This window comes from Colossoma macropomum, unplaced genomic scaffold, assembly GCF_904425465.1.
Source record: "Colossoma macropomum unplaced genomic scaffold, Colossoma_macropomum, whole genome shotgun sequence".
NCBI lineage: Eukaryota > Metazoa > Chordata > Actinopteri > Characiformes > Serrasalmidae > Colossoma > Colossoma macropomum.
Window position 1 is genome coordinate 58,950,250 of NW_023494792.1, and position 12,624 is coordinate 58,962,873.

At 39.4% G+C, this 12,624-nt stretch overlaps 1 protein-coding gene across 1 annotated transcript in view; it reads left to right on the plus strand.

Annotated features, from left to right (window-relative positions):
- The first annotated feature begins 2,058 nt into the window (after positions 1-2,058).
- Positions 2,059-12,624, plus strand: part of lrguk (leucine-rich repeats and guanylate kinase domain containing) — a 32,795-nt gene continuing 22,229 nt past the window's right edge. Inside the window, exons 1-6 of the mRNA XM_036575566.1 lie at positions 2,059-2,360; positions 3,079-3,180; positions 7,109-7,190; positions 7,414-7,514; positions 9,816-9,897; positions 10,139-10,263. Coding sequence (XP_036431459.1) covers positions 2,178-2,360; positions 3,079-3,180; positions 7,109-7,190; positions 7,414-7,514; positions 9,816-9,897; positions 10,139-10,263 — 675 coding nt within the window. The 5' untranslated portion in view covers positions 2,059-2,177. The remainder of the gene's footprint in view (positions 2,361-3,078; positions 3,181-7,108; positions 7,191-7,413; positions 7,515-9,815; positions 9,898-10,138; positions 10,264-12,624) is intronic.

The following is a 12,624-nucleotide window of genomic DNA, read 5'->3' on the forward strand; positions in this document are numbered from 1 at the left end:
CAGCCCAAAATTGCTTGGAAAAAACTCTGGTTCCATTGACTTACATTGAAAGTGAAGTATGTTTTTTCCTCCTCCTGTAAAGTTACCATTTTGGAGATACGAGGTTTTCTTCCAACAACAGCGCTACCTATATTTGTGTTGTAAAAACTGTGACCCCCTGGTTCCTATCACCACCACTGTAAAGAAATCTGAGTCATGAGTTTCTCCAGAACAGAGCATTTCAGATCAAACCACTCTGAATGACTTTTCTTTACATCGAGTTAGGCAGAAATTTTGGAATACCGGTGGAGTTCCCCTTTAAGTTTGCCTCTATAGCTAGCATAGACAGTAGGCTGGTGCCGAGCTGCTGTTCTACTTCACTGAGAATGTTTTCTGACATAGTAACTATACAGCAGATTGTAGTGAATAAAAAGGTGGAAAATGTGGCAAGTTTTCCTGTAAACAAACTTTAACACGCTAGTTATTTAACTCCTGCCTCCATTTCTGTCTGCTGGTCTTTCAACATTCATGGCGGTGAGGGCGTTTTGAGGCAAAGTAAGTTAGTCACCTTAGAAATACTTATTTTTTTTAAATTAACTACTATTTTATCGTCATCAACATTACATATAAAAACTCAAAAGACAGTAGTAAATAAAATGTATATACACTATATTGCCAAAAGTATTCGCTCGTCTGCCTTCACACGCATATGAACTTGAGTGACATCCCATTCTTAATCCATAGGGTTTAATATGATGTCGGCCCACACTTTGCAGCTATAACAGCTTCAACTCTTCTGGGAAGGCTTTCCACAAGGTTTAGGAGTGTTTATGGGAATTTTTGACCATTCTGCCAGAAGCGCATTTGTGAGGTCAGACACTGATGTTGGACGAGAAGGCCTGGCTCACAATCTCCGCTCTAATTCATCCCAAAGGTGTTCTATTGGGTTGAGGTCAGGACTCTGTGCAGGCCAGTCAAGTTCTTCCACACCAAACTCGCTCATCCATGTCTTTATGGACCTTGCTTTGTGCACTGGTGCGCAGTCATGTTGGAACAGGAAGGGGCCGTCCCCAAACTGTTCCCACAAAGTTGGGAGCATGAAATTGTCCAAAATCTCTTGCTGAAGCTTTAAGAGCTCATTTCACTGGAACTAAGGGGCCGAGCCCAACTCCTGAAAAACACCCCCACACCATAACCCCCCCAAACTTTACACTTGGTACAATGCAGTCAGACAAGTACCGTTCTCCTGGAAACCACCAAACCCAGACTCGTCCATCGGATTGCCAGACGGAGAAGAGTGATTGGTCACTCCAGAGAACACGTCTCCACTGCTCTAGAGTCCAGTGGCGGCGCTTTACACCACTGCATTCGACGCTTTGCATTGCGCTTGGTGATGTAAGGCTTGGATGCAGCTGCTCTGCCATGGAAACCCATTCCATGAAGCTCTCTACACTGTTCTTGAGCTAATCTGAAGGCCACATGAAGTTTGGACGTCTGTGACTCTGCAGAAAGTTGGCAACCTCTGCACACTATGTGCCTCAGCATCCGCTGACCCCGCTCTGTCATTTTACCTTGCTGTCGTTCCCAATCGCTTCCACTTTGTTATAACACCACTGACAGTTGACTGTGGAATATTTAGTAGTGAGGAAATTTCACGACTGGACTTATTGCACAGGTGGCATCCTATCACGGTACCACGCTGGAGTTCACTGAGCTCCTGAGAGTGACCCATTCTTTCACTAATGTTTGTAGAAGCAGTCTGCAGGCCTACGTGCTTGGTTTTATACACCTGTGGCCATGGAAGTGATTGGAACACCTGAATTCACTGATTTGGATGGGTGAGTGAATACCTTTGGCAATATAGTGTATTTGTGTTGTAGTCATGGCGACGCCTGGTTCCTATCAGCACCACTGTAAAGACATCTCTATAATGAACCATTTCACATTCAAGCCACTCTGAATGACTCTCGACCACTGAACTATGGAAAAATTTTGAAAAAGCGGCGGAGTTCCCCTTTAACGTACATGTAGGCCTGCAGTAGAGGCGCTGCACGTGCCCGGCCCTCTCAGGGGACGGTTGCCAGGCAACGGGCACGCAGCGAGCTGTCTCTCGGTTAGCATTAGCCGCGTAGGACAGAAATAGGCACTTTTGAATGGCGAACATTTCATATTTGCACAAATAAACTCAGACAAGCAAGATGTCAGTTTCCGTTCAGCAGGCGCCGACAGCCGCTCTCTCCAGCTGCCAAACTCTGAGAAATCCCTCCGGGCCGCGGAGCCAGGGCGACCCAAACACAACACTGCTGACCCGGAGTCCGCCGCCTGAGGGAGAAGAGCTCACCGCCACGGAGGAGGAGGAAGGCCAGCAGACAGAAATGGAGGTAAGACTTAGATAACTAGCGCGCTGAAGTTTGTTTACAGGAAAACTTCTTCCTGTCACATTTTCCACCCTTTATTCGCTACAGCCAGCCTACTGTCTATGCTATAGAGGCTAACCTAAAGGGGAACTCCACCGATTTTTCGAATTTCCTGCCTAACTCAGTGGTTAAGATGTCAGCAAAGTTATTCAGAGTGGTTTGATGTCAAATACTCCGTTCTGGAGACAGATTTCATTTACAGTGGTGGCGATAGGAACCAGGGGTCACAGTCTCTACAACACAAGTATAGCCATTTAATTTATTATCCAAAACCACCAGTGTAGTTTTTCAGGGACTGTTTGGCTCACAACACCCTCTCCACCATTAATGGATATTAAAAATCGTGTTTTTAGGCCAAATCTTTTAGCAGAACTACAGTAAAACAATGTCCCAGGCATCACACAGCATATCAGTAACCATATCATGTAATAACTGTCAGTGATGTAGCTTTTAGATGTGCTGAATGCTTCGGACGTTTGGTTCCCATCATCACCGTTCTGAGAAAATCTGACTCTGTAGGGTCTTTTAGAGTGATGCATTTCACATTAAAACACTCTGACTTCATTTACATCTTAATGACTGAATTATGGATCATTAAGAAATTAGAAATTTGGAAAAAGTGGTGGAATTCCCCTTTATTAGTTTATTATTTAAAATGAGTATGTTCTTTTTCGGAATATAGAAGGATGGCAAACTGACCGAAGAGGAAGTGGCTAATCATCTCTCCAGTCTGGGACGCTCAGCCACAGGGCTCCATCACGTCTACCAGTTTCTGTCTTTGCCCGTGAGTTTCACGGAAAGCACTAAAGGATATTGCATGGATTTCCTTGTTTTAAATCTATATAATTCAATGGTAGAGATGTAAACAAAGTCATTCAGAGTGGTTTGGCGTGAAATGATTAATTGTAGATAGACTTACAGACTCAGATTTTCTTTACAGTGGTGGTGATAGGAACCAGAGCTCGCCATGACTACAGCACAGATATAGCCATTTTATTTACTATTCAAATCCAAATGTGAACCTACACGTCTTCTGAGTTTTTATATGTAACATGATTTTATATGTAAATGATGGTAAAATAGCTGTAAATATGAAAAAAAAAGTTTTCTTTGGGGACTATTTATCTTACAATGCCCTGCATATATCTCTCCTCCATGAGTAAAAAAAAATGTGTAGGCCAAAAATTTCTCAAAACTATCATAAAACAATGTCTCAGGCCAAATCATTACATATAATACTTTTTATTTTTGAGTTTTTAAATACATTAAAGGTGCAGTGTGTAAGATTTGGGAGAATCTATTCAGCAGAAATGGAATATAGTATACAAACCATGTTTTCAGTCATGTATAATCACCCGAAACTACAAATCACTGTTTTTGTTAGCTTAGAATTGGCCCTTCATATCTACATAGGGAGTGGGTCCTCTTCCAACTGAGGCTGCTATGTTGTGCTGCCATGTTTCTACCATAGCCCAGAATGGGCAAACCAAACGCTGGCTCTAGAGGGCGCCTTTCACGTTTTTATAGCAGCTTGAATTTAGTGGCGCTATAGCACCAGATGGAAAGACGGAGAAAGGAGAAGAATCGGTGGTTGCTGCCAGTGCTGGTTAACCATTTTGTGTTGTGAGAAGTTTGAGAACCAGAATTTTGACAAATTGAAGATCGTGCTTATTATTTAGCACAAGAAAAAGCAAAGGAGGGTGAATCGTTGTCGTCAAAGAAGCGAAACATGACAGCTGCAGGTTCTACTACATGCTTGGAAAGGGAGGGGTGAGGGAAGGGTATTCAGTTGGTTGCAGTCTGCACCCTCACCACTAGATGCCACTGAATCTTACACACTGCACCTTTAAACTCTTTGGACATCGGGGGCCGTATTACAGAAACTTCCTATCTTTTATGTCTTAAAACAACAGCGATAAGACAGGTCACGATAAGATTTTTCACAATTCGTATTACAGAAGCAAATCTTATCTTAATTTAGGAATCTTATCTTACAGCATCTTATCTCAGGTTAGGAAATCTTAAGCTACTCAATAGAAGTCGACAATCAACTGTCATGCCTGTTACCTAGCAACCGAGCATATCCACACAGCTGAAGTGTAAACACGTAATCAAACTTACACTTACTGAGGTAAAAAAGGTCAAACAAAACTAAAGCGCGATAAACTTGACGTTAGGAATATTGTGAGAGCGCCCCCTGCTGTTTATCAGAGCGTCGCTGCTCTCCAGTTTCAGTTTCAGTTTCCCAAACGCTTTAGCCGAGCGCGCTAACGTTACTCCTCCTAATAAACAGACACACGTTCAGCTCTGTCTCCTCATTATTCACCACCATCACTGTAATATTTCATCTGATAAGTTTTCATCGTTTACACATGAAGGTAGTAACAAGGTGGGGGGGGGTCATTTCTGATTTTCTAAACCCGATTAGAAAAAACCCTCATAAGTCAAAGCACTGTTTTCGATGTAGATAAATCCAGCATCATTTTGCCAGTTATAGTGAACTGTGCTGCCTGTCACTGCATAAAACAGTAGAAACAGACGGTTAAACAGAAGTTAAGACAGTTCTGGGGTTTATCTTCAAGTTAGGACAGTATTTAGGAGGTTTAGTCTAGTTAGGATGTTTCTGTAATTCTGTTTTCTTATCTGGAGTTAATGATAAGATTATGAACTTAAGAACTGTTGTTCTGTAACAGCTTCTGTCCTGAATTCAGTCCTAACTGAAGTTGTCATGGTGACTAAGCAGATAAGATAAGATTTCAGAGTTGAGAAGTTTCTGTAATACGGCCCCTGGTTCCTATCACCACCACTGTGATCAGTTCTGACTTGGTAAGTTTCTCTAGAATGGAGCATTTCACACCAAACCACTCTGAATGATGTTCACAAGCATTAGTGTTCATAGGCTGTATCTGGGGTTACAGATTTAGAAATAATCCTTCTGAGTTAATGTACAGGTGTACGGACACTGATAGGAAGATGATTCACAGTGGTGGTGAGTTTAGTTGTAATGTTAGTGAAGCATCCAATCAAACTACACAACTGATCCTAGATCTGCTTTAAGTTAATTATCCTTTATCTATTTTATTGGTTGCAGTGCATCGTTTTGGGTTGAACTGTAGTCTTCTGCATTTTTCCCAGTTACACTTGGCACTCCCCCTTTCAGAATGAACAGTTTCTGGTTGAACTGCCATGAAAAAGCCCCATCTAGTTGACCAATTGACAAAATAAAACAAATTCTGACTGTTTTGGTCAGATATGTTGCTTCTAATAAATAATAGGAACAAGTAAAAATGTGTCATAGAACGAAATATAAAGCCTTTTCTGCATTCATTAAAACCTGACTGGTTAAATATTCATAGATCCTGAGAAATGTAATCAAATCAAATCACGTTTATTGTCACATCACATTTACACAGGAGTGAAAATCTTAGGTACACTGCAAAAAAATGCCATCTTGTCAGGTGAAATGGTCTTAAATATAGTTGAAGTATCCAATATTTCTAATTTTTAGATGGTTATGCCCTTATTATAAGGTTATTTACCTTTTTTCTAGACAGTTTTACTTGTCTTAAGTAATTTTATTAAGTAAAATTATCTCACTATACTGGCAGATAATTTTCCTGGTTTCAAGCACATTTCTTAAAACAAGCAAAATTATCTGCCGATATAGTTTATATAGGTTTTACATTGAAATTACTTAAAACGGGTAAAAAATGTTTGGAAATATGTTGAATAATCTTAAAATAGGCTCACAACAATCTCAACAGGAGAAACACTGGGTATATCGACTAGATTTAAGATAACTTTACTTGACAAGATGCCATTTTTTGCAGTGTAGTACTTAAAAACAAAAATTACGGAGCCCTGCTGGTGACATCCTGCGTAAATAAAAATAATGCGTGGCCACGCCTTATTAACACGTGGGAACGAGATCCTAATGCGTGGCCACGACTTAGTAAGGCGTAGGAATGAGATGATGAAGTCGTGGCCATGACTTAGTAAGGTGTGGGAACGAGATCACGGCTTACTAAGTCATGGCCACGCATTAGTATCTCGTTCCCACGCTTTATTAAGTCATGGCCACGACTTAATCACCTCATTTCCACGCCTTACCAAGTCGTGGCCAAGCATTATTTTTATTTATACAGGATGTCACTGGCAGGGCGCCGTACAAAAATAAATAAAAAGTATATAAAAATTATACACATTAGACTCTAAGTATACACATTGTGATACACCAGTATTGCACCATTTCCAATGTACAGTTTTTGTAACAGTAATATAGATTATGAAATAAAAGCTATGATAAATACAGTTAAACACATTTCCATATATGCAAGAAGTGAGTCTGAGGTAGATAAATGAGATGCAGGATACACAGGGGCTAGAATATTGATATTTATATTCCAGATTATACAAGATATTGATAGAAAATGTACAGGATGTATATATGTGCAGGTATAGAATTGCTAGATTGAAATTACTGTAAGATTAAAGTGAGTCTGTTGATCTATGTTGATCTATAATGAGCGTGTGAGCAGCCCATCTGACCATTCCAACAAAAAAAAGCCAATTCCTCATTTCCTACTTTGTTTTTCTTACTTTTATGGTGAGGTCACAGTGAATGTCTGCCAGATGTCTAAATGTAAATGTACTCAATTATGTTCCCTGGAGGTTGTCAGCACCTAATCAAACTCATGATTATTTTCTCTTAGAGGCAAAACCTGAAAAATGTGTCCGTATTGTGCAATTACGTCCATCTTCAAAAGCTTGAACTCCCCTACAACAAAATAAAAGGTACGTATGTCTCTCCGTGTTTGTGTTAGGAACATATGGTAAACAGCTATTCTCTGGGATGTTATTCATCACCGTTGTGTTTTCTTGTGATCCCGTTGCTGAACGTCCTTAGTCGATTCTTTATCTTTGTCCTTGAAAACGTGGATAAAAAATCACAGTTGTGTGCACTGCTGCCATCCATTCCTCTCTGTGCTTTCTGTGCTTAATGTTTTGTGACTGGTAGATTTATCCTGCGTGAGCCACATGCCATACCTCATCATACTTGATGCTTCCCACAATGAACTCTCTGAGTTTTTTGGATTCCATCCCCCAAAAAACCTCAAGGTGAGACCCCACAGTAAACTGGATAAGAAAACGTTTTGAAGTATAGTTTAACTCCCTTATGAACAGGAGCATAACCTCCTTGTTCCAAGGGTGCAGTACACTAGGCATTTGTTTTCTTGGCTCTCTGCCTCTGTAGAAGTAGGTTTGTTGCCGAAATCACATTTCATGTGTTTTATATAGATAGATAGATAGATAGATAGATAAGATTTCATTGATCCTTTATTGATTGCAATGTTACAGTAGCAAGATATATAATTGCACATATATTACACATATTCTGAAAAAAATCAGACTTAAGTTACAGTAAAGTATGAGAGAGTATAAATAGAAGTGTATCTATTTGCATATTTACATAGCATATAAGACAGATTTATTGTATTTACATGAGAGCAGGTATTGCACTAAGTGGTATGAGGTAGTAAACACAGCTTGAATAGCAGCAGTATTTACAGCCTAAAGTGCGCAGTTAGAGTGTCAGTACAGTAGCAGTTGTGATATATTGTACAGTGTGTATTTTCAAGAGAGGTGAAATAGTGATATAATGTGATTCAGCACAGTTTTACTGAACTTTCAAACAAACTACAGTTTTACTGAGCTTTGGCTTTCAAACAAACATAGGAACTGGCAGACTTATTGCCTGCAATACCAAATGAAACACTTAATGATACCATATTTATTTCCTAGAAGGTCCCTGTTATAAATGAAATATTTTTTTTTGTACATCATAAAAAGCCAGTGTGAAAGTAGCTAATTAAACAATGTAAATATGTACAAAATAATTATTATGTACAGAATGTTATAGAATAATATAAACATTTGTGGAAATTAACATTGTACAGTTGTGCAAATAAGCATTATCGTACAGAGGAGTTGTACTGTAATACAGCAGGGGAGGTTTGTTGGTTTAAGTTGAACTGGAACTTGGGTATAATTTAATTAATTTCCACTATTTCCACCATTTTAATTTTATTTTTCACTGTCCAGTTTACATTATCTTGCACATGACATCTGCAAGATTTTGAAAAACAACTGATTTTTCAGTTCAGAAAACAAGAAGTTCAGAAACGTTATTCTGGCAACTGTATATACAGTAAACACAGGAAATACCTTGTGCTCGTGTTGTATTTTATAATAAATAATCAATTTTTCAAAACATAGATTTTGTGTAGCTAATTATAAATTAGAGATGTTAGATGTCATAATGCAGTGCTTTATACACAGAAAATGCCACATTTCACGGCTCTTGCACTTAATAATCACCAACAAGCATGTGATACAACTGCTGGGTGAATGCCGGTTGCAATTGACATTAACTTGTGTAATGATGGTTTATGTAATCAGGAGCATTTTTTAACTTATTTTATTAGCAATTTTAGTTATTTTGCATTACTATGATACATATATCACACTAGATCAGAGGTCGGCAGCCCAAATGTCAAGAAGAGCCTTTTTGTCCTTTCAAAAAACTCAAACCACAACATTTTATGCCCATTTTACCATCTTGGCTGTAAATATGTCTCAGTCTGTGCTAATGTACTAGTATAGGCTAAAAATATAAACAAAAACGCAGACTTACTTTGCTCTGCTTTGAGCTTTAGCTGCTTTAGCTGCTTTTCTCGCATCTCCAGCAGGAAACTTTTCCACAAAAGTAGAAGAGTTTCTTGACAAATGACGCTCAACATTTGACTTTTTATGAGGCTGAACTCGCTTCTCATTCACCAGCTTCTTGTTCGAATTTTCCTGTTCCCATTTAAATGGTTCCTGAGGCACCAGAATACAACTGCTGCACCATTTAAGGTGGAACGGGAAAATTCAAGAAGCTGGTGAATGAGAAGCTGAGTTTAGCCTCATGACTTTTTAGTGTTTGACAGTTTCTTGCTGCAGATTAAACGTATGAGGAAACCAGCTGGAGTGATTATAAACACAAATAAGTCCATTCGTCTCCAAATTATCGATGTTCATCTTAAATCTTTCTCTTTGCCGTTTCGTTAGCTAGGTAAGATTGTTGTCTGCATTGCTATGGTGACCAGCAGTCTGTGCGCTGATCTTCAGGGTTGAAGGGTGAATTAGCAGTTCTACATTAACTCCAGAGTTTAAGACCATTTATTGTTAAACTGTGTTGAACGATCAGCAGAGCTTTATTTTACTGTAAAGGAGGATTATTTTATAATTACCTACAAATCTGATTCTGCTGTGGAGCCGCAACAGGGCAGTAAAAAAGCCACGTAGGGCCCCGGAGCCACATGTTGCCGACCCCTGCACTAGGTTGTACTGATCTTTCATCTTCATCTTTTACCACAGGAAGTGAATTTCTCTCATAACCAGATTTCAGCGATGAAGGACCTGTCTGCCTACGCTTCTCTTAGCAAGCTGATTCTAGACTGTATCCTTTTGAACTCAGTCTCTTGCACCATGAGTTCTTGTACCATGTGTAAGGCACTTGCAGTCTAGTGTGTCTCATGTCATGTAATGCATAGAACCACAGTTGCATTCATAATTAGAGTAGTCTACTAAATAAAGAACTAAATACAGCATAATTCCTGCTTCTTACATCATACGTGATGTAATTGGATTAAACCTAATTTTCTCAGGTTAATGCCTTGACTGAGTTCTCTGCTGGCCAGATAACTCCTTTAGTGAAGTCAGGGGGCTGGAGAAGTGTAGCAGCTTGACCCACCTCAGCATAGCCCACAACAAGATCTCACGTATCAGCGGCCTGAACAATCTACCTCTCAAACATCTCTGTCTGGTACGTTCTGTTCTCTTAACCACTGTGTCTTCAGTAGAGGTTCCTGTCCCCAGTTAGTTCTATTTCTACACCAGATCCCAGTATACATCATATGTGGAACATTCTCTCTCCCTTCATTGGGAGCTGGAATAAAACAAAATGAGTACTGGCTGCAGGTTTTCCCCCAAAATACATTTTAATCATACAATGGCTAGTTAATTGTCTAAAGTAGTGATGGGCAATATGACAATATTTTGGCATTATATTGTTAAATTTTGATATCGTAGCAAACACTTTTCTGAGCATGTTGTGGATATTGTCCATACTTAATGGATAATGACATAACAGAATAATCTTAAAGCTGCACTATGTAAGGGTTTTTTTTGTGAAAATTGTGTTAACGTCACTTGCGCAGGCTCAAAAGGAAGGTCTGGCTCAATGTTTAGGTTTCAAATGCAAAATCAATAATAATTGATTGGGGAAGAGGTCCAAAGCACAACCCATGTTACAAAATGTTCTACCCCACTTTGCGAGCAATTACACATTTCGGCCAGAGAGGTCTATAAATCCCTAAGACGTATACACCGATCAGGCATAACATTATGACCACCTCCTCGTTTCTACGCTCATTGTCCATTTTATCAGCTCCACTTACTATATAGGTGCACTTTGTAGTTCTACAGTTACAGACTGTAGTCCATCTGTTTCTCTGCATACTTTGTTAGCCCCCTTTTACCCTGTTCTTCAGTGGTCAGGACCCCCACTGACCCTCACAGAGCAGGTACTATTTGGGTGGTGGATCATTCTCAGCACTGCAGTAACACTGATGTGGTGGTGGTGTGTTAGTGTGTGTTGTGCTGGTATGAGTGGATCAGACACAGCAGTGCTGCTGGAGTTTTTAAACACTACGTCCACTCACTGTCCACTCTATTAGACACTCCTACCTTGTCAGTCCACCTTGTAGATGTAAGGTCAGAGACGATAGCTCATCTGCTGCTGCACAGTTTGTGTTGGTCATCCTCATCAGTGGTCACAGGACGCTGCCCACAGGACACTTTTGGCTGGATATGTTTGGTTGGTTGTCTATTCTCAGTCCAGCAGTGACACTGAGGTGTTTAAAAACTCCAGCAGCACTGCTGTGTCTGATCCACTCAGACCAGCACAACACACACTAACACACCACCACCACATCAGTGTTACTGAAGTACTGAGAATGATCCACCACCCAAATAGTACCTGCTCTGTGAGGGTCCATGAGGGTCATATCTAACGATAACATAAACATGTGAATTATGCAACATTTACAAGTGAACCTTCTGTGGCTCAGCTCTGAAGTATACCTTTACTATTGTAATTTCACTATTTGATTTGTATTATGTATTTAATAACACACCTGCAGTTTATAAATAACAACAAATTTACATATTAATGTGCCTGTCATGGACATCTGCCAGGTCACGTAGAATCAGGCAGTCCTGAATTCCTTCAGGAGTGCTGTTTAAATATTTTGAAGGAATATGTGTATCAATAGGTAATCATGGAAATCCTCAGAGCACGGCAATAAACACATAACCACAGAAAATGTACTTTGAGGGATTGTGAATGTTTGAAAGCTGCTAATATGTTTTGTTTGTCTCATTTTATATTCCACTGCCTATTCTCTAGTAGAATAATACTTTCCCTAGACATTTATAAAAATACATTATGCTCAAACCTGCAAAACTGTCTGAAGGGGAGTGCCGTAGTGAAGGATTTTATACTTTCACAGAAATCATCAGGTTTTCAAAATGTCAGTATTTCACACGTTGAATTGCTTAAGATTATATAGTTGAAAGGAATGAATTTCATTGGAAAATAATGGCCAGTCTGAGAGTAGTAAATACTGCCTTGCATTGCCTTTTGTGTTTGATTCACTAGTTTGACTGACAATTTCATATGCTCCACATTTCTTTGGAATGTGAGGGTCGATTCAAGTCCAGTGGTGCAGCTTCAGTGAGGTGGAAGCACATATTCAGACAGTTTTGGTTTTGTTATTTAATATATTTCCAGCACATTTATCCACTTCACATAATGTCTTTTGACTTTGTATTTATAAACAACATAGTGTGTATTCATAGTCATAAAAGACGATTTGTTTAAGAAGTAAAATTAATAGGGAGGAAAGTATTCCGACACCACAGCTTAATAACATTAGTACTTTGTTACAAAGCCATTGTTGGCAGTTACAGCTTAGAGACATCTATAGTTAGAAGTAATTAGCTTTTGGCAACGTTGTGGTTCAATTCTGGCTCTTTCTGCTTGACAAACTGTCTTTAATTTCCCAGGGTTATGAGGATCTCGCAATTTCAAAATCCCCCATATTTTCAATGGGATTCAAGTCAA